Source organism: Larus michahellis, chromosome 22, assembly GCF_964199755.1.
Source record: "Larus michahellis chromosome 22, bLarMic1.1, whole genome shotgun sequence".
NCBI lineage: Eukaryota > Metazoa > Chordata > Aves > Charadriiformes > Laridae > Larus > Larus michahellis.
The window spans coordinates 4,978,734-4,997,880 of NC_133917.1; the positions used below are offsets into that span (position 1 = coordinate 4,978,734).

Sequence of the window (19,147 nt, forward strand, 5' to 3'; positions counted from 1 at the left end):
CCCGTGGGTTTTCTTAACAAGATTCCAGCCTCCACGTGTTTCCCGGGACAATGTCCTTGTTTGTTTGGAGTTGGGCTTCCAAAGAATTTCGAAGCAAAACAACACACCATGGAAAAAAAAAAAAAAAAATCTGGTTCCAGGCCCTTCTGCTGCTCAGCCCTCCCGTCTGGGACGGTGCTGCCTTCCCCGGCGGGTTCTGCCCGGTGCTGGGATGGGCCCGGTGGCTCCTGCCCGGGTGCCGGCCAGTCCATGGCCCCGCTCTGTGCTGGGGAAGCAGCAGGTCCTGGCTGGAGCAGCAGCGATTGCCTTGATTATAACTCTCCTGCCGCCATTTCTACGGAGATGAATGTGTGCAGAAACCTTGCTGCGTCCCGTGGCCTCGTCAGAGACATCCACTCCCCCAGCTCTCCTTGATGCCCAGCTCGACCCCCTGCCCATGTCCCCCTCATCCTGGGGATGGGGCTGGCTGTTGGGAGAACTTGCCGTGGCTGCAACTTCTGCACGGGGTTTTGAGGAACCAGATCTAGTGGGAGGTGTCCCTGCCCCTCGCAGGGGCATCAGAACTGGATGATCTTTAAGGTCCCTTCCAACCCGAACCATTCTGTGATTCTTGGGCGATTCTCCAAGCTCTGCCAGAGACCCCGGGGCTGGGACAGAGAGGGGCGAGGAAAGCAGCACTGCGGCCAAGTTTGTGTGACCTTAAATCGGATTTGTGCCCCTGTTCCCCACAGGTGGCACAAGAAGGTGGTGACACCTCCCCGGAGCGGGCTCTGGGGACGAGAGTGGGTCGGGTGCCCAGCCCTGCCAGGAGCCCTCCTTAAGAGGACACTGTTAATTGACCTCACGCTGCCTCGTCGACATTTGTGTGAGCTGAGATGGCAGTTAAAGCCTCGGCTCCAGCGTGGTGTGATTGAGTGATACTGAGCTTTCAGGAAAAGGCAGTTCTTTGCTTTTACTGTGGAAAAATACTAGAGAACATGTGTCAGGAGGCTGAAACCTGGGTTTCTCAGTGGTTGTCCCAGCGGCTCCCCTTCCCCTGCTCTTTCTCTTTCTTTTTCCCCTTTCTCGGCCGACTCGTGACTTTTTGCACGGTCAGAACTGGCAGCTCTGCAGTGCCAGGGTTTGTTTTGCTGAATGCATTTATTGTGCTGGAAGGTTGCTGGTGCCAGTACGGCTAATTCACAGCCCCAGGTGCCCGGAGCTTTGGTGCTCTCCCAGTGCAGGGCAATGGCTGCGGCTTTGCCGAGTCCTGGGGGACTGGAGCTGGGGCCATGCTGGCCTTGCCCGGGGGCTGCCAGCACAGGGACCGCAGCCGGCTCCCCAGCGGAGCGGGCAGGAATGTCGGCCGCTCAGCAGGACATGGCCAGGCCTGCTGGGAAAGGGCTGTGGAGGTTCCTTGATTTATTATTTCTTGTTTTAAGGTTTGTTGTTTTCTTTTTCTTTTATAAAACAAGCCCCCAGGAAGGGGTTTGAAATATCAGGACATTTGATCCCGAGTGCATTATAAACCCTAAACGATAGCAATCTGGCCATTATTAAAATACCTTCCTGGGCAGCATCTATCTAAACAAGCACGTCTAGGAGGTTGTTTTCATTGACTCCATTTCAGCCCTGTTACTCGTAATGACCTGTCCTGTTGCCAATAAGCAGAAGAGCTCTAGGGTTTGGGACAAATTGATTTCAGGGAGATGTTGCTCTGTAGAGGAATCCAAGTACATTTCTTTCTCCACTTTGCATGGAAAGCTATTTTTCTTCCTTGCTGCCTCATCCTAGCCAAGAAAGAGGCTCCAATGTGAACTTACTTGGCAAGAAAGCAGGATGATTGGTAATTTCATCATGCCGATTCCTTTTTTGTTTTTTTTTTTAACTGTTTATGACTGTTCTCTTAGCAGCGACGCGTGAGAGCAAGGATGGCTGCAGTGTCTGGGGCCAGAGCGCTCACATCAGTGCATCAGCTCTTTGTACTGGTGGGGACGACAGCTGCGGTGATTTTAATCGGTTTGTTAACTAAGTGCCTGCTGGGCTCTGTTCAGCCTGGAGGCAGATCTGCTGTAGAGACACTGGGGACCGTTCTGCAGCTCTGCCTGGCACCTCTGGTTTTAATTACCCCTCGGTGTGGAATGGGGATAAAGTCCCTGATGGGACCGAGCTCCCCGAGGAGGGTGAGCTGGGCTGGGGGGTGAGCTGGGCTGGGGTGATGTCTGTTCCTCTCCCAGGTTTCCTGAGCAGTCCGAGGGCAGCAGCATCCCTGTGCTGGGAGGGGATGGATGTGCTGCCTGAGCTTCCGTCTTCCTTCCTCACGGCCACCCTGATCCCCCTGGCTGTGGTGGCAGAGTGGGGTAGGGTCTTCTCTGCCTCCACCTTCCTGGGATGGAGGAACCCCGTGCAGTTCCCCGCCGCCGCACTGCTCCCCTCCATCTCCCTCCAGCCATCCCTGAGGCATTGAGTGAAGCTGCGTTCCCACGTTGCTGGAGACAAAAGGGTGAAATTAATGTCCCGAGTAATTGGGATCCTCTTGTGCACAGAGATGGGTTTGATTTCAAATGGACAGGAGCATGTTTATCCCTACACACATCTGTCCATCTGTCCTGCACCGCTGCCTGCCGTGCTTGTGCCGGGCTCCCTGTGCTGCAGCCAAGCCCTGCCAGGATTGTCCTTGCCTAGACTGGCCCCATTTTCACCTTTGTGTCCCCCCACCCCCCAAAATCATCCCGATGGCAGTTCCCCGGGTTCCTGTCAAGCCTGTGTCTCTCTCTTCTCACCCAGAAGAAAGCCAAGCGCCCCGTCCCTCCATCGGCCTCTGCGGAATATTTTTGCCTGTGGAATGGCCTCATTAAGGCAGAGTAATTAGCGGTCCCTTGGCTGCCCTCCACGCAGCTGAGATGGAGCAAGCTCCATCTCTGTTCCTGCTCTTCCCACCTCCGGTGCTGTAGCCGGGCTCCACAGGGACGCTGCGGGGCTGAGCCCGGCCATGGGGAGGGGGCAGGTTTGGGACTGGGGAGGATGTGTGACCTGTCTGGCAGGAGGGTGACAAAATGCTGCCTGGGATGTCCCCAGACAGGGATGCTGGAGGCTGCATCACCCTAGGTCTGAGCCCGCTGCTGGAGAGGTACTTGTGGCCTCTGAGCCCCCCTGGGCCATGGCTGCGATGCTGCACCGGCTGCAGCGGGGGTCCAGGCATGGAAACGGAGTGAGCTGGGGATCTGGGCAGCCCTGGGCTCCCTGGGGAGTGGCAATGCTCTGGCACCTTCGTTAACTGACGGTCACTCTGCCTGTCCCCGGGGATGGCTGGGCTGGGATTCTCCTCCCACAGCGCCCGGGGGGCTGCGCAGTCCCAGGGGGGACGATTTCACCCCCCGGGGAGCATTTGGCTTGTGCATGCGTGGGCGTGCATGTGCGCAGGGGCCGCAAGGATCCTTCCGAGTGCCGAGTCAGACGTCCTGGACGTGCGCCACCGGCTTCCACCCAGCGGTTCCTCCTCTGAGCTAAACAGCTTAACAGAAAGGGTTTTAAATTTATTTATTTTTTAGCCTGGTTTTCTGAGGAAACAAGGCTGACGTGATGGCGGTGGCTCTGCCTGCCGGTGTCTGTCCCATCCGCGGTCCCCTCCTCCCCACCTTGGGGCTGGCAGTGGGGCTCGAGGTGGCGGCTCCTCATACAAGGAGGTGTCTGTTGCCGGGAGCCGGGGCAGGGGGAGGCTGTGCCAGACCCCCGAGGGGTGCAGGGTGTCCCTCTGTCCTGCGGCCAGTTCCTTTCGGGGCTGGAGTTTGTCTTCATGCCTGTCCTGTTAACATACTTCTAATTAAGGAAAATTGTCCCCAGGAGCAGTGTTTATCCATGGAGTATGTTGCCGTTACAGAGACAGTCTTGTTCTCCGGGGGAGAGGATGTCTGTGGAGGGAAGAGACAGAAATTCCTCCAGATTATGGTATTATGTAAATGTATCAAACGGATCATTCCCTATAAAAAGGAAAGTAGGAAACCAATGTATTTGAGAACCCCTGGGGACTGCATTCCTGACGAGCCTCCATTCCTCTTCTGGAGGCGTTTTTGAACTGAAACATTCGGCAACTTTTCCAAGCTTTTTTTCCGCGGGAGCCGCGTGTCGTTGGCTCTCCCGGTGCCCTGGGGCACGCAGTGTGGCCGCCCTCCCGGGCTTCTCGCTGGGTGGCAAGTTGGGCATGGCCCTCCTGGGAGCAGGAGGAGGCAGCGCCGATGGCTTCAGGCAGTTTTGGTGCGTTTTCTGCTTGGGCCACGGGCTGCACTGTTATTTATCCCTGTGCGTTTCTCTGCGGCCAGTCACTGCAGCCCAAATGCCTCAGGCACTTCTTTACTGCTGGGGCTTGTGTTCGGTTTGATCCACCGGAGTTGAAGCAAAAAATGTGGGCTGTTCTCAGAGATGCACTTGGACATAAATATTTCTTATTTAAAAACAACACGCAAATGTCAGCAGCAGAGCTCGGTCCAGCTCTTTTATCTACCCCACGTGCTGGGGCAAGGGTGAAAATGCACCTCAGCAGAACTGGGGGCAAGGACCTTTGGTGATGGACCTCTGTACCTGGCGTTGGAAGTGATGATGTTTTCAGTTGCTTCTAAGGGGAGTCTCGTAAGGAGGGTTCCTGGCAGAGCTGTGACCTCTCCTGACCAGTGTCCCTGTCCTGCCCTGCTCCAGACGCCCCATGGGGTGGGATTTAATCCAGACTGCTGCAGTGCAGAGCACTTAGTTCCAAGCTCTTTGCACCTTCCCCGCCATAGGTGGTTTCTGTTCTTCCATGCTTAACTGGGCAAGAGTCAGGGTGAGCTGCTGAGTTGCACACGTCTTAATTGCAGCTGTTTCAGAACTGTGTCGAAATCCATGTTTTAGTCTGAGAGAAGATTGCGCGTTTCCTTCCTCCTTGTGTCAGGCCACAATTGATGTATTTGCAGACTGCACAACAACTGATTCATGCAGAGGAAAGTTATGTGCTGGGTCAGCAAAACTCGTTCCCCAAAAAACCCACAGCCTTGCGGTGTTTGACTGGTTGTGGGGTAAATCAGATGCTCTGTGGCTTGGGTTAAGGGAGGGAGAACCTCTGGCAGGAGCTCCTGTGGACAGCCATTGAGTCGATGACCCACTTGTGTCAAGGAGCTCTTTGAGTGGGACAAGATGCTCCCAACCCCATCAAGCACAGGAGGAGGTTGGAATTGGGGAGGGGGAAGGTTATTGTTGAGAGCGCCTGGGAACACTTTAAGAGTTGATGGGGCCAAGAACTTCTTGGGTGGAGGCTAGACGCTTCTGCTGCCTCTTGGGGCAGTTGCTGTCCCCGAGCGTTCCCTGGTAGTGCTGCGACAGGTCTCAGCTTGGTGTTGGAGGAGTTTGGTCTGGAAGGGACACGTGGGAGCCTTCTCCTCCAGCCAGCTGGCCCCAGTGGTGGCTCCTGGCCTGTTGGCCCCAGAGGCTGCTTCAGCTTCTTCCACTGGTGGCCATGGCAAGGAAAGGGGAAAATCCAAGCACATAGATTATTTTGTGGCAAGGCCTTCAGCAAAAGCTTGGTCAGGAACGCTGGGTTTGTGTTGAGCGTGAAACCAGGAAACATCTGTGCAGGGTGGGTTTTGGAGTTTGCTGAAGTTGCCAGCCCGCCCTTGTTGAGCAACGTGCCACTTGGGCGCCGATGAACTTCTTGGTGCTCCCTCTCCCCCCTCCCCACAAGGGAGGCAACGGTCACAGCCCCCTTCAACCAGCGGGGTTCCTGGCCAGCGCCTCTGAGCGTGGCCGGCTGGCGTGGACTATGGCTCTCTGGCCTGACGAGGCTGGTTAGCTTCTTCCAGGAAGAGCCTTTAGAGTTGACATTCCCTGTTCTCTGCCCCCACAAGCTCGTTTTCAAACACGAGCAAATAAATAAATCTTGGGAAATTAGTTTTGCATGTTGCAATTGCTTGCAACGCCCAGCCGTGGTTGAGCAAGGAGGAAGACTTGACTCTGGGATGGGAATTGGTGAGGGGGATGGACTCACCAGCCAGCCCCCTCTGCTGCCAGAGCTGCGGGCAGGAGGAGGGGGGTGGTCGCTGCCCCTCGGCTTCTTCCTTCCATGGACGTTGTTCACAGCAGGGACGGGCTGGTCCCTGCTGGTGCCCCCAAGCCAGGTCCTTGCCCGCGTCTTGCCGGTCATGGGTGGCCATGGCGCACCTTCCCAGGCACCCGCTGTCCTGCTGGGAGGGTGCGTGATACCCGTGGGAGGGGAGAGGCCATGTCCCTCACTCCTCCCCACTCCCAAAGCCAAGTGGCGAGCGGGGGGAGAGCTCTCTGCAGGCTAACGCGAGGGGTTAAAAATAGACATTTGCTAAATTAGCTTCCACTGAAAGTTCAAGAGGAAATCCAGGTTTAGCTGAGCCTAAAAGAAAGAGCTGAAAATAATAATAATAATAATAATAATAAAAACTGATTCCTGCGAAGGAGGGGGGAGGATGGCGAGCAGGGAGAGAAGGAGCAAGCTGAAAAACAAAAGCCTTTGAGGAGGGTAATGCTTTCCAGCTGCAAAAATACAGCCTGGGAGAAGAGCAAGTGCTTGCATCACCCCCAGCTCCCCAGCCCAGCGCTGCCCCGCTTGGAGCTGGGGCCCGGGTGGGAGACCCCCGTCAGACCCCCGAGAGTGCCAGGACCCTTGGCTCTGACGGGGAGAGGCGACCGTTGCAGAAACGGCGTGAGGGAGGCTGCAGGCCCCAGGAAGCGAGCAGCTGGAAACCTATAGCTTGTTTTGGCCATTTTCCCTTCTGATTCCTGTTTAGCCTTTGAGTGCCATTTTGGTGAACTTCCTCCGGCACCAGCTCAGCAGGACGTAGCCGGTGAGGTGTCAGTGGCCTGGTGATGCCGGGGGCTTTGGGGCGAGCGACGGGAGAGGAGGACCAAGGTGAGGGCAAGCGCTGGTGACAGGGTGGCGATGGCCAGGCCCCCCCTGGGAGGAAGGCAGTGAGGAAAAGCCAAAGCCTGTGGCCAGGGGGTCCGCACTGTGGGGGGGGCTCGGGCCTCCGTGCCGTCCCGCCTTGCGCTCCCCATCCGCCCCTGCTTGGATCGTTCCCCCGGTCCTGTGACTCTGACTCAGCCATGCAGGCACCAGCCAAGACCTGCTTTTTTGGGGAATTCTTGCACATCCCTTCGCTGAGGCGTTTCTCGCCCAGGCAGGGCTGCGCCGCCTGCGTGGCTCGGCCGCCCCCTCCCCTTGTCAGAGGGGTGAATCAGGGCTGGGGGCGCAGGGGGACGGCGGGCGGGCGCCCGGCCAGGCAGCGTGACTCAGGCGGCCCCATCTCAGAGGCAGAGTGGGGCCCTCGCCTGCCCCCTCCACCCTCGTGCACTTTTCTAGGTGGTGTTCGCTCATCAGGAAAACTTACTGCCAGCGAGCACCCAGGAGCCGGGTCATCGGGTTGTGGGGGTCCTGGCTGGACGAGGACCCCTGACTTTGCCCCGGCCCCGCTGCCAGCTCTGGCACGTCAGGCAGCATGGCAGGAGCCCTGCACGGCCTTCGGTTCAGCTGGTTTGATGCTAATTCCTTGGCTCTGGCCATTTCCACTTGTTTTTATGAGACGCATCATCACGCTGGGTGGTGGCTGCAGGCGCCGCAGCTTCGCCCTTCCGGAGGGGAGGGCGGTTGGTCACCGTCTGGCCATCACCGCTGGCAGGACGTCTCCATCCCTGGGGCCACGGCCTTGACGCGAAATGCTCAGTGGCGGCATACAAGAGAGCTGGTCTGGGTAACTCAGGCACCTGGGTCTTGAGTTTGTGCTCGGACAGGGCATCCTCAAGCCCCGGGGTTCTCATCAGTTGGTTCTCACCAAAATCCAGACAGAGCTTTGTGGTGCTACAGCGGGGAAGGGCTTGATACCATCAGGCCGAATCCTGCGAGCAGGGGGAGTGCGGGGCATTGCAAAACGTCCTGGCTTGATTCATGTTTTCCCTCCCTCTGTGCTCCCGAGCTTCTGCGCTGGTTAATAATTCAGCGGTGTCTGGCCGGGCTCCTCCGGGGCTGTCTGGGTCCCGGTGTCCTCGGGGTGGTCGGGGCGGCTGCTGCTCCGGTCCCTGCTCGGCTGTGCCTGCGGTGGTGCAAGCCCTGCGGTGCTGCTGTGTCGGCCTGGGGGGTCCTGGGGTACGTTAAATGAAAGAATGGGTCTCCAAAGCACTTAGCGTCTCCCAGAGTCACCGGGGGCTGGCAGGCGGTGGGGGACGTGGAACAGCACCGAGCACTGACCTGGTTGCAAGGAAGGAATTCAGGTGCATTTAGTTTATCCGATTTAACAGGCTTTCACTAGTTTAATTAAATACTTAAACACTGCGTGCCAGATGCTGTCTCTCACCTGCTTCAGGGCTCGGGGCGTCCTTGCGGCTCTGGATCAGCTCATCCCCATGGGGCTCTTCCTGCAGTCCCTCCCAATGCTGCCTTGAGTGAGGGCTCGGCAGGTGTTTGCCGTCCCAATGCTGCGGTTGGAGCCTCTTCTCCCTCTCTGCGACTCCAGGAGCTGACTTTGCCTTCTCCAGTGCCCACCTCGGAGACCCTCCCCCTGCTCGGGCCGCTGTTCCTGCAGGATGCTCTCCTGGCTGCGTGCGATGTCTCCAAAAGTGCTGCCGCTCGCAGCTGGGCTGCCCGGGGGGTGGCAGGTCCCATCTCTCCCAGGAGGAGAGGATGGGTTGCTGTGTTGATCCACACAGGGTGACCAGGGCCAGGTCCTTGGTGCAGTGCAGGTCACAGCTCCTCAGTGGCTCACACAGCCTTATTCCTCAGCTCTGTTTGTGCTTGAAATGCCTGGGGGGCTGGCTGGGAAGTGGTCAGAGACCCCCTGCACCTGCACATGAGGGGCTCCTGGCTCCCTCCCTCCCTGCCTAACCTCTCCTCGTCCCCTCTCCCATGGCTTAGATGTCGAGCAGATGGCTATTGACTGGCTCACGGGCAACTTCTACTTCGTGGATGACATTGATGACAGGATCTTTGTCTGCAACAAGAACGGAGTCACCTGTGTCACGCTGCTGGACCTGGAGCTGTACAACCCCAAGGGGATAGCACTGGACCCAGCAATGGGGTAAGAGTGCTGCTTGGAGGTGGGGGGGCTCAGCGTTGCTGCCTGGACCTGCACCACAGATGTGGGGAGGTGGAACAAACCAGGAGGGTCCAGCTGCTGCAGGAAGTGGGGTGGCAGCGGTGCTGCTGGAAAAGTGACTCTCCCGCAAGCAAGGGCCCCTCTGGGCTTTAGCACTGAGTGAATCGCAGCGTCTTCTCTCCCTCAGCTAAGATCGGAGCCACGTGCTGTAGGGTAGTTGTGTCAGCAGCATTTTGAGCAGCCTGCTGGTAGCAGTCAGTTTTGGAGGAGATGAAGGAGATGTACCTGCATGCCTGTGTCCAGGAGCCCCTCTCCGGAGGGTCGCTTCCCGCTCTGCCTGCCCTGAGCAGCGGCTTTGATGGTGCTCCGTCCTGCAGGATGGACCTGGCCAGGCTCAGGACAAGCTGCTGCTTCCAGGTTGTGGCTGTGTAGTTACAGCTTTGCACTGGCTTTTGGGAACCGAAACAGTCAGCTACTCGCATGGATTGAGCAGCTCTGCTTGTGCCTATTTATATGGGGTGCTGCGGTCGGATGGCGACACCCAGGCAGCTGCCTTTTGCAAAATCCTGAGCATAGGGAAGCTGGGATGCTGAATCATCGGAGCAGCTCAGGGCGTGCAGGGCAGCCGCAGGGCCCCGGGAGCAGGTGCCTGCTGTGGCTGAGGACGCGGTGGGCAGAGCAGAGCTGTGTGAGATCCCACTGGGCGCTTTCCATGAGCGTTGTCCGGCTGCAGGGTATGTATGTGGGGGAAGTCCCGCTGCCCGACAGGGACATCTGTCAGTGTGCGAGCACAAACTGCCTCACCCAACAGCGCACTCCATCTGAGGACGCTCACCTGGGTGTGCTGCAGGGTCCCAGTAAAGAGGACATCTCCCCCCTCTCCTGCTGCTTTCCAGATGGGTGCTTTTATCCTTGCCTGAATGAAGAGAGCTGATGTTACTGAGCAGAAAAGCTAAAAAGTTTTTTAAAATAAATAATTACTGCATGGCGTCCTGGAGAGAGACTCTGGCCTAGAACAGGGAAGGTGCAGACAAGCCCCACAGGTGACTGAGTGGAGGTCCCTTGGACTCTGCAGCAGAGATGTGGCATGGCCCGGGTGCTGAGGGTGGTGGTGCCGAGCCCCAGCTCTGGGCTGTGCTGGGAGCTGCGGCTCTTGGGCGCACAGCACCCGGGCAGATGTGTCAGGTCGTGTTTTAACATGTCGGCTCGTGGAGGGCCCTGAGCCTCTCCCTGGTGACACCAGCTGATCTCAGTTTGGGCTTTTGTCTGCCGTCTCTGCCCGGGACGCTGCGGTGCCTCTGAAGTGCCGGCAGGTGCTGCCAGCTGTGGCACAGCTGGGCCACGCAGGCAGCAAAGAGCAACCCTGGGCTGGCCCCGGCTGGGAGCTGCTGGGGTGGACTCCAGTCACCCCCGTGCCCACGGGACAAGCCCACGTCTGCAGGCATGAGCAGGCACTGTCTACGTCTGCATCCTCCCTCTCTTCGGGTCGAAACCTGACATCCAGGCTCTGAGCTCCTGCCTTTGCCCCTCTCATGCAGCAAAGTGTTCTTCACCGACTATGGGCAGATCCCTAAGGTGGAGCGCTGCGACATGGACGGGCAGAACCGCACCAAGCTGGTGGACAGCAAGATCGTCTTCCCCCATGGCATCACCTTGGACTTGGTGAACCGGCTGGTGTACTGGGCTGACGCCTACCTGGACTATATTGAGGTGGTAGACTACGAAGGCAAGAACAGACATACCATCATCCAGGGCATCCTGGTGAGTGGGGCCAGAGGAAGGTGGGGGTTGGGGAGGGCCTTATGGCAGAGTGTGCTAGAGGCAGGTCTGAGCTTGGTCTGCTGGGAGTCACTGGTCCACAGGCTTGCCTTTGCTGGTCCAGCAAAGAAAAGGTGTGAGCTGCTAAACACCAACCAGTCCTGCAGCACCCGCCTGCCAAGCCCAATCTCGTGGCCTGAATGAGGTGGGGGCATAAGCCGTAGGGCAGGAGCAGGAGCGGGGGTCAGGGGCTTTGCATGCCTCGGAGCCAGGATTCTAATGCCTCCTGCTAAATTCCTCATGGACACCTGTGTGGTGCCTTCCAGATTGAACACCTCTATGGGCTAACTGTCTTCGAGAACTACCTCTACGCCACCAACTCTGACAATGCCAACGCCCAGCAGAAAACCAGCGTCATCCGGGTCAACCGCTTCAACAGCACCGAGTACCAGGTGGTGACGCGGGTGGACAAGGGAGGAGCGCTGCACATCTACCACCAGCGGCGCCAGCCCACAGGTGGGACCCCAGCCTGGGAAAAGCAGCTTCTTGGACCCCAGAGGCTGGGTGGGGATGGGGACGGGCTGCACCTTCTGAAATTCCCTCTCCAAGTGGGGCCAGACACCCAGGATGGGTTCACTTGCCCATGAGCCTCCCTTGGCAGTACCCTGTGGCCCCAAGGAGCTGTGCTGAGCCGGATCCTGGCTGTGCCCAGTAGCCCCCAGCTCCCCCGTCCCCGCCAGCTCCTGGGCAGGCAGCCGGCAGCGGGAGCTCACTTTGGGGGGACGCTGTCAGAGCCTGCCTGGGGGTGCTGAGTTCCGGGCAGGCCAAAAAGCGCCGGCCCAGGGACAGGGACGGAGGAGCCAGCTGCCCGGCTGTGGTCCCCAGAGACTCCTGGAGCTGCCATCCTGCTGCCAGCACTCCTCAGCCAGGGGCTGGTGTGGGATTCCTGCGCCCCAGGCAGCCACACGCCGGCCTCTCACGGGGCTGCTGCACACCCTGGGGTGCCCCTGGCCCTCGCTATTGCTCCATCTCCTCCTGGGAGACGTGGCAGCCGTCCCCATGGGCTGGGCAGCTGCGCCGTGTGGTTGATCGATCATGTCTCGCTGGAGAGCACAGGGACATTGGAGCAGATGTGGTATCTTGAAATATTAATGGCTGTCTTTTGCCGTGCCCACATGCTCTTGGTCCCTATTGCTGGTGTGTTTGCCCTTCGACCAGGGCCACGTGCTCCTGGACACTGAGGGATTTCGAGGGAGTTGGAAGGTTTTGGAGCTGCAGGCGCCGTCCCCACCCCGCATCCGTCCCTGTCTGCCTGCTCCCAGCACCTTCCTGCAGTTAATCAATTTACTCATTTAAAATCCTCTTAGCGTCTGCAGCCTGCTTGGCATTTTCTAGAATATAAAACTAATCAGGAGATTTCCGAGCAGTGAAGGAGCGTGATTAAGGGGGCTCTCTGGGCTGGCGCTGGCTGTTCCCGCGCCGGGGCTCATCCTGCCATCGCTGTCTGCGGAGCAGCTGGGCAGCCCCACTCTCCCCATGGCCCGTGAGGGACGGGCTGGCAGGATGGAGGCAGCGTGGCCCAGTGGCCGTGGCCATGTGCGGGGACATGCCATGCTGGTTTCTGCTCCGCAGGGATCCTGTATCGTCCGCAGGTCCCTGCCTCGTCTGTCCTGCACATGTCCTGTCCCATCTCTGCCTTGTCTGTCCTGCGCAATGCTCAGCCCCTGGCTGACCGGTGGGGAGCTCCAGCAGGAAGGGTCCCCCTAAAGCGCCCATGAGACTGTCTCTGCATCCCCATGGTTGTGGACTAATGTCCCCTGCCTGCCTGTCCCCTCGCTGGCGGGGACCTGCAGCTGGGCAGGCCACCTCTGGGCTGCTCTGGTTGTCCCCGGCTGCTGGAGCCCGCCCTCTCTGTTGCAGTGAGGAGCCATGCCTGTGAGCCAGACCAGTTCGGCAAGCCGGGAGGCTGCTCGGATATCTGTCTCCTTGGGAACAGCCACAAGACCCGAACCTGCCGGTGTCGCTCCGGGTTCAGCCTGGGCAGCGATGGAAAGTCCTGCAAAAGTGAGTCCTGGCCCCCTCAAGAGAGCTGCGGGGGGGACGAGGGGACCCCTCTGTGAGGGACGGGGTGGGCAGAGGCACTTGTGCCAGGTGCCTGGAAGCACACAGGCACAGGACGAGCAGAGCTTTTCAGTTCTCCCCCTCCCGGTTGCAAACACCCCTTTCCTGCCTGGCCTGTGCCTGTGCCAGCCCACAGGGCTGCCCACTGGGCTCTGCGGTCCCTGCAGACCTGCCAGGTGCAGGGGCAGGTTGCCTCCTCCTGGCCTCTGAGTTGTAGCTGCGACCCCGCAAAAGCCCCGGTGCCATGTCCATCAAGCTGCCCACCCCCAGCACACCCTGCCCTGGCTGGTGGCAATGGCTCTCCCTGTCTCTCTGCAGAGCCTGAGCACGAGCTGTTCCTGGTGTATGGGAAGGGGCGTCCAGGCATCATCCGCGGGATGGACATGGGGGCCAAGGTGCCGGACGAGCACATGATTCCCATCGAGAACCTCATGAACCCCCGAGCGCTGGACTTCCATGCTGAGACCGGCTTCATCTACTTTGCTGACACCACTAGCTACCTCATTGGGCGCCAGAAGATCGATGGCACGGAGCGAGAGACCATCCTGAAGGACGGTGCGTGGCTGAGGGGCCCAGCCTGGTCCCCCCACAGCGCGTTCAGCTCCCAGGAGCTGGAAGCAATGGCCATCAGTGCATTTCCTCATGTCATGGCAGCGCTTCTGTCCTCTCCCTTGCATCTTTGACCCTTAAAACTAAGGTTTGAAGCTGCTGTTTGGGTTTATCTGTAGACTGCTGTTGGAGACAGGTACAGAGCATGTGCCCCAGCAGAGGCAGGAGAGGGTCCCCTGTCCTGGATGTCCTCTTCCTACCCGAGCCAGCCCACTCCGATCAGTCAGATGGGAGGAGGAGGGAGGGATGCGGGATCCTCAGTCAGGGTCCCTGGGGCTCAGTGTGGTGGCTGAGCCATCCCCACGCTGCCAGTCAAGCACGTTAGTGTTGCCTCAGGGTGAACCAGCCAGGGACGCTCCTCAATTTGGCTTTTTCCAGCCCAGGCTCCCCGTGGCTGTGCCATCTCTGGGGGAGCTGCCTGCACTGGGGCTGGGGGGGTCCGCCCTGGTGATGAGCGCCTGCTCCTGCTTTTCCCCAAAGGCATCCACAACGTGGAAGGGATCGCTGTGGACTGGATGGGGAATAACCTCTACTGGACGGATGACGGCCCCAAAAAGACCATCAGCGTCGCTCGGCTGGAGAAGGCCGCCCAAACGCGGAAGACACTGATCGAGGGGAAGATGACCCACCCCCGAGCAATCGTGGTGGACCCCCTCAATGGGTGCGGGTGCCTGGGAGGGCAGGGCTGGCTCGCAGGGGGACACGGCTCCTGCCCACAACAGGGACCATGAGAGCTGGCGGTTGGGTCCCCAGCTCCACACGGCAGTTGCTGCATCTCCGAGCGTTTGTGATGGCTCCCAAGCTGTGGCAGCGGGGCCAGGCAGCAGCTCCAGCCGCGGCGATGGCAGTGGCTCTGTGCTACCTGGCAGCTTCAGCCTGGGCTCGGTGGCACTGGCGTGGCTGGGAGGGCCATCGGGTCGTTGCGTTGGGCTGGGGCCTGGCTGTAGGCACAGGGCAGCAGGACCTTCCCACGGGCTTGTGGAGCAGCCGTAGAGTTCACACCTGCTTCAGTGGAGACAGAGCTGGTTGCTCTTCAGATCAGTGGTGGGGTGGGCTCCAAGCCCGACTCGTCTGCCTCTGTAACGCTCAGTGTCTGTGGCAGGTGGATGTACTGGACAGACTGGGAGGAGGATCCCAAGGACAGCAAGAGGGGCAAGATTGAGAGAGCCTGGATGGACGGTTCTAACCGCAACATCTTCATCACCTCCAAGACCGTCCTGTGGCCCAATGGGCTGAGCCTGGACATCCCAGCCAAGATCCTCTACTGGGTGGATGCTTTCTATGACCGCATCGAGATGGTCTATCTCAACGGCACCGAGCGGAAGGCAAGTGGAGGCCCTGTGGGCTCTCAGACACTGGTCACCCCAGAGTTGGAGCCGTGGGCAGCTGAGCCGTTGTCTCAGCTGGCCACATCCGCTGTGGGTCTGTTCGGCGGGTGACTGGCCATGTTCAGCCACGCTCCTCTGCTGCCTGTCCCCTCCTCTGCCCTTCCAATGTCCCGTGCCCTGTCCTGCCACGTGGGATTTGCCCGGACACCCTTCCCAGCTAATGATGAGCCTCTGCCTCCCTGCGTCTGCAGATCGTGTACGAGGGACCTGAGCTGAATCACGCCTTCGGGCTCTGCCACTACAGCAGCTTCCTCTTCTGGACTGAGTACCGCAGTGGCAGCATCTACCGGCTGGACCAGGCCTCCAAGGTGGTGAGCCTGCTCCGGAACGAGCGCCCGCCCATCTTTGAGATCCGGATGTACGACGCACAGCAGCAGCAAGGTGCTGGGGCCACCTCTGCCTGGCACCGCGGGCACCTGCCACACACGAGGGAATGGGGGGACTGGAAGAGGGATGGGACTGGGGACCAGGGGCCGAGGAAGTGCCCTGCCTTCCTCTTGGCCATATCCCTGCCTGTCTCTCCATCCCCATGCACCCTGTCTTTCTGTCAGCCCTGCTATCACTCATCCCCTGCCCTTCCAGCCTGTCGTCTTTCCCCCCTTCCCTCCCTGTCTGACAGGCTTCCTGGCGAGTTCGGCCAGGCGTTACATCCCCTGAGCGCCTGATGAACTGGGGTCTCCAGCTGGGCTCCAACTGTGGAGCCTGTTGAGGGAGTCCAGGGGGCCGGGGGCACCCAGCAGCCCCCCGTGGGTCAGCAGAGTTCCCTGACGCCAAAGTCCCCTTCTTTTCACCCCTGCCTTGCCTCCACAGTGGGCTCCAACAAATGCCGCGTCAACAACGGCGGCTGCAGCAGCTTGTGCCTGGCCACCCCCCGGGGTCGTCAGTGTGCCTGTGCCGAGGACCAGATCCTGGGACCGGACTCTGTCACCTGCCAGGGTAGGCTGGCCCCCGCTGGGGACCCCCTTTCTCCAAGGGATGGGTGGGGACGTGGGGTCTGCAGCTCCGCTCTGGCCCATCAGCAGTGATGCCTGTTGTGGTGGGAGGCTGGCCCCAGGCTCGGGGAGATGGGTGCTCCCTGCACCCCTGGGACCCTGCAGATGAGTCACATTACTGGGTCTGGTTCCTCCTGTTGCACGATGGCAGCAGGACAGCCGCCTGCCCGGGGAAGCGGGTGGAAGTCCCTGGTGGGGATCGCTGTGATGAAGATGTGCAACGGTGTCCGATGCTGCCCGCATGGCTGGGACGGGTTGACTCTGCTGCCGGTGTCGGGAGAGCCAGGGTCAGGGCGGGGAGCCTGGGTGGTTCTGTGCTTTGCCGGCTTAAATGAGAGGGGTGAAGCTCTGCTGGCCCAGCCCATGGGTGCAGGCTGAGCCAGGGTCTCTCCCCTTGGTCCTGGGCTGCACCATCTCGTTTCGTGCTCAGGAGCTGGTGCACGTGGGCATGAGTGTCGGTGTGCACTCTCAGGGCTGCTGGGCAGTCATGTAGACATCCTGCCGGCCTGGGGACGCGGGACTGTCCTCACTGCTGCCCTGCACCTGGTCACTTGGTTAAAATCATCCCCTCCCTCTGCTTTTCCCTTGCTAGCCAACCCGTCCTACATCCCCCCTCCGCAGTGCCAGCCCGGGGAGTTTGCTTGCAAGAACAACCGCTGCATCCAGGAGCGCTGGAAATGCGACGGGGACAACGACTGCCTGGACAACAGTGACGAAGCCCCTGAGCTCTGCCGTGCGTAGTCGCCTTCTGCGCTGTGGGATAGAGGTTTATGTGCTCCTGGGTTCGCAGGATTCCATCTAAGCTTCCCCAATATGTAGGGCCAGTGGCTGGCATGGGGTCAGGCAGCCAGGACCCCTGCGTCCCCTCCCCAGCTCTAGGAGGGGAGCTGGCTTGAGTGGTTGAGGGTGGGAAATGGCGATTAGGATCCTGGATCCCCAGTTTGTCTGAGGCTCCCTGCCCTTTTTTGTCTTAGTTTTTCTCTCCATCAGCCATGGAGGAGGAATGAGGGTGGGATGAAGAAGGGCAGGTCCTGAGTGCGTGTCTCCCCTGCAGACCAGCACACCTGCCCTTCAGACCGTTTCAAGTGCAAGAACAACCGCTGCATCCCCAACCGCTGGCTCTGCGATGGGGACAACGACTGTGGGAACAATGAGGATGAGTCCAACTCCACCTGCTCAGGTGAGGAGCCTGCCTCATCCTCGGGGAACAGAGGGAAGCTCGCACTGCTGTAATGAGTCACAGCCTTCGCTGTTCCCTGCACACTGCAGGGCTGATGCCGATGTCTTGGGGCCGCGTACATCCCTGCTGCCCACCTTGCAACCAGTTTGGCTTCTGTGCCTGTGCCTCGCAGGAGCCCCAGGGGGGTTATTCCGCACCTTTCCCCCAGCAAAGCAAGGCACCACCAGCTACTAAAGCTCTGTCTGTCTCCCCCTGGGCCAGCTCGGACCTGCTCCCCCAACCAGTTCTCCTGTGCCAGTGGGCGCTGCATCCCCATTTCCTGGACGTGTGACCTGGACGATGACTGCGGGGACCGCTCCGACGAGTCTGCCTCATGTGGTGAGCTGGGGTGGGGAGCGCTGCTCCTCACCCTGCCGTGGGGCAGAGGCACCAGTGGGGACTGGGGCACAGCGTGTCTTCCCAAAGCTGATTGTGCCTCTGCCTCCTCCACAGCCTACCCGACCTGCTTCCCCTTGACACAGTTCACCTGCAACAACGGGCGCTGCATCAACATCAACTGGCGCTGTGACAACGGTAAGGACCATGGCCCCGCTGCTGCCAAGGGGTCGCAGCCAGGGACAGCGAGATCAGACGCAGGGGTGCCAGCCTGGCAGGGGGCCCTGTTCCTGCAAGGGCCATTTCTCACCCTTGTGCTAAACAGCAGAGCCCAGGCCCTGAAGGGGAGGAGGCATTAGCTGAAGCTGTAAGTGCATCCTGCAACACCGAGACCCACGTTTTCCTTGGCTGCCATTGGGGGAGCATGTGTTGCAGGAACAGCCTGGCAGGGATAGTTTCAGCAGACCTTGGCATTCTTTACAAGGTGACCAAAACTCTGCCCCAGTGCTTGAGACGACTGTGGAGTGGCCTGTGGTGCTGGCGGGGCCAAGCCATGTCCCGTAGCCCCGGGGAAGGCAGGAGCAGTCTCCCAGTGAGCTTGTGTCTGGCCTCAGATCTGTTTCCAGGGCCAGGCCTGGAAGAGAGGGTTTACCCCAAGGCTGCTTTTCTTCCCCACAGGTTTGTTTCAGTCTTCCTAGCAGCTCTGCATCGTTAGGTTTGATTAGTGGCTTCAGAGCAGGTGAGGCATGTTCAGAGCTGCAGAGTGCAGGAGGTTAGCGGGGAGCTGCAGATGCAGGTCCCTCCCTGAGGTCTGTCCTGAGCAATGCTATCTTCCTCCTGGGGCAGACCCACCTCTGAGCCGTCCCTGCCAAGGGACCGTCTCTTTTCCTGGGGATCCACCAGCGCTGGCAGCCATGCACTGACAAAAGGAATGGCCTTGGCGTGGAGCCCCTCCATGCAGCCAAGAGCCTCGCCAGGCACCCACAGGGCAGGAGCTGCAGCACCGAGGGGCTCCCAGCCCGGCTGCCCCGGGCCCCCCCAGCACCCTCCGCTGCTTCTGGTCTCGCCTCCCGGGCTTGGTGTGCCTGCGCAGCCTCTCTGTGTCCCTCTCCATGTCCGTGTTCGCGTCCCGGCATCAGCGTGTTTTTGTGCCACTCTCTGTGTGTGTGCCACGTTGTGTTGTTTTGTTTGTCATTGTGCCCACTCTCCTGTCTGGTTGGTTCTGTGTTTCAGAAAAAGATTGTGGGGATGGCTCTGACGAAAAGAACTGTCCAAAGCCTACCGGTTAGTGCATAGATCAACATGCACCAGACCCCCAACCTGGCCCCACGCAACCCCCAAACCTGCCCCCTCCAGAGTGCCGCCAGCCCTGTGGGCGGCTCCTCCAGACGCTGGCCATGCCCCCCGCTCTCTGGCCATGCCCCCCGCTCTCTGGCAATGCCCCCCATTCTCTGGCAATGTCCCCCACCCTCCAGCAGCAGGGGGGGAAGTGCCGAGTGCTGGGGAGCGAAGCAGCCGTCCCTCCCAGCTCACCGAGTGGAGTCGCTCGGGAAGCTCCTGTTGGGAGCCTGGAGAGGTCGGGGTCTGCAGCTGCTGGTGAAGCTACACCACAGCCCTCAGTGCCATTGTCCCCGTGCCCATCATGAGCTCTCCCGTGCTGGG

General features: G+C 59.9%; 1 protein-coding gene across 6 annotated transcripts in view; it reads left to right on the forward strand.

Moving 5' to 3' along the window:
• The window catches only part of LRP1 (LDL receptor related protein 1), an 87,722-nt gene that overhangs the window by 32,095 nt on the left and 36,480 nt on the right, over positions 1 to 19,147 (forward strand). For all 6 annotated transcript variants that reach the window (XR_012584436.1, XM_074565249.1, XM_074565251.1 and 3 more), the window contains 13 exons: positions 8,882 to 9,044; positions 10,601 to 10,823; positions 11,147 to 11,336; positions 12,741 to 12,884; positions 13,260 to 13,496; positions 14,031 to 14,211; positions 14,653 to 14,875; positions 15,130 to 15,319; positions 15,749 to 15,874; positions 16,523 to 16,663; positions 16,985 to 17,110; positions 17,372 to 17,488; positions 17,603 to 17,683. Coding sequence is in view for 5 of the 6 variants with exons in the window: in XM_074565249.1 (XP_074421350.1) it covers positions 8,882 to 9,044; positions 10,601 to 10,823; positions 11,147 to 11,336; positions 12,741 to 12,884; positions 13,260 to 13,496; positions 14,031 to 14,211; positions 14,653 to 14,875; positions 15,130 to 15,319; positions 15,749 to 15,874; positions 16,523 to 16,663; positions 16,985 to 17,110; positions 17,372 to 17,488; positions 17,603 to 17,683 (2,142 nt within the window). In the remaining variant the exon portion in view is untranslated. The remainder of the gene's footprint in view (positions 1 to 8,881; positions 9,045 to 10,600; positions 10,824 to 11,146; positions 11,337 to 12,740; positions 12,885 to 13,259; positions 13,497 to 14,030; positions 14,212 to 14,652; positions 14,876 to 15,129; positions 15,320 to 15,748; positions 15,875 to 16,522; positions 16,664 to 16,984; positions 17,111 to 17,371; positions 17,489 to 17,602; positions 17,684 to 19,147) is intronic.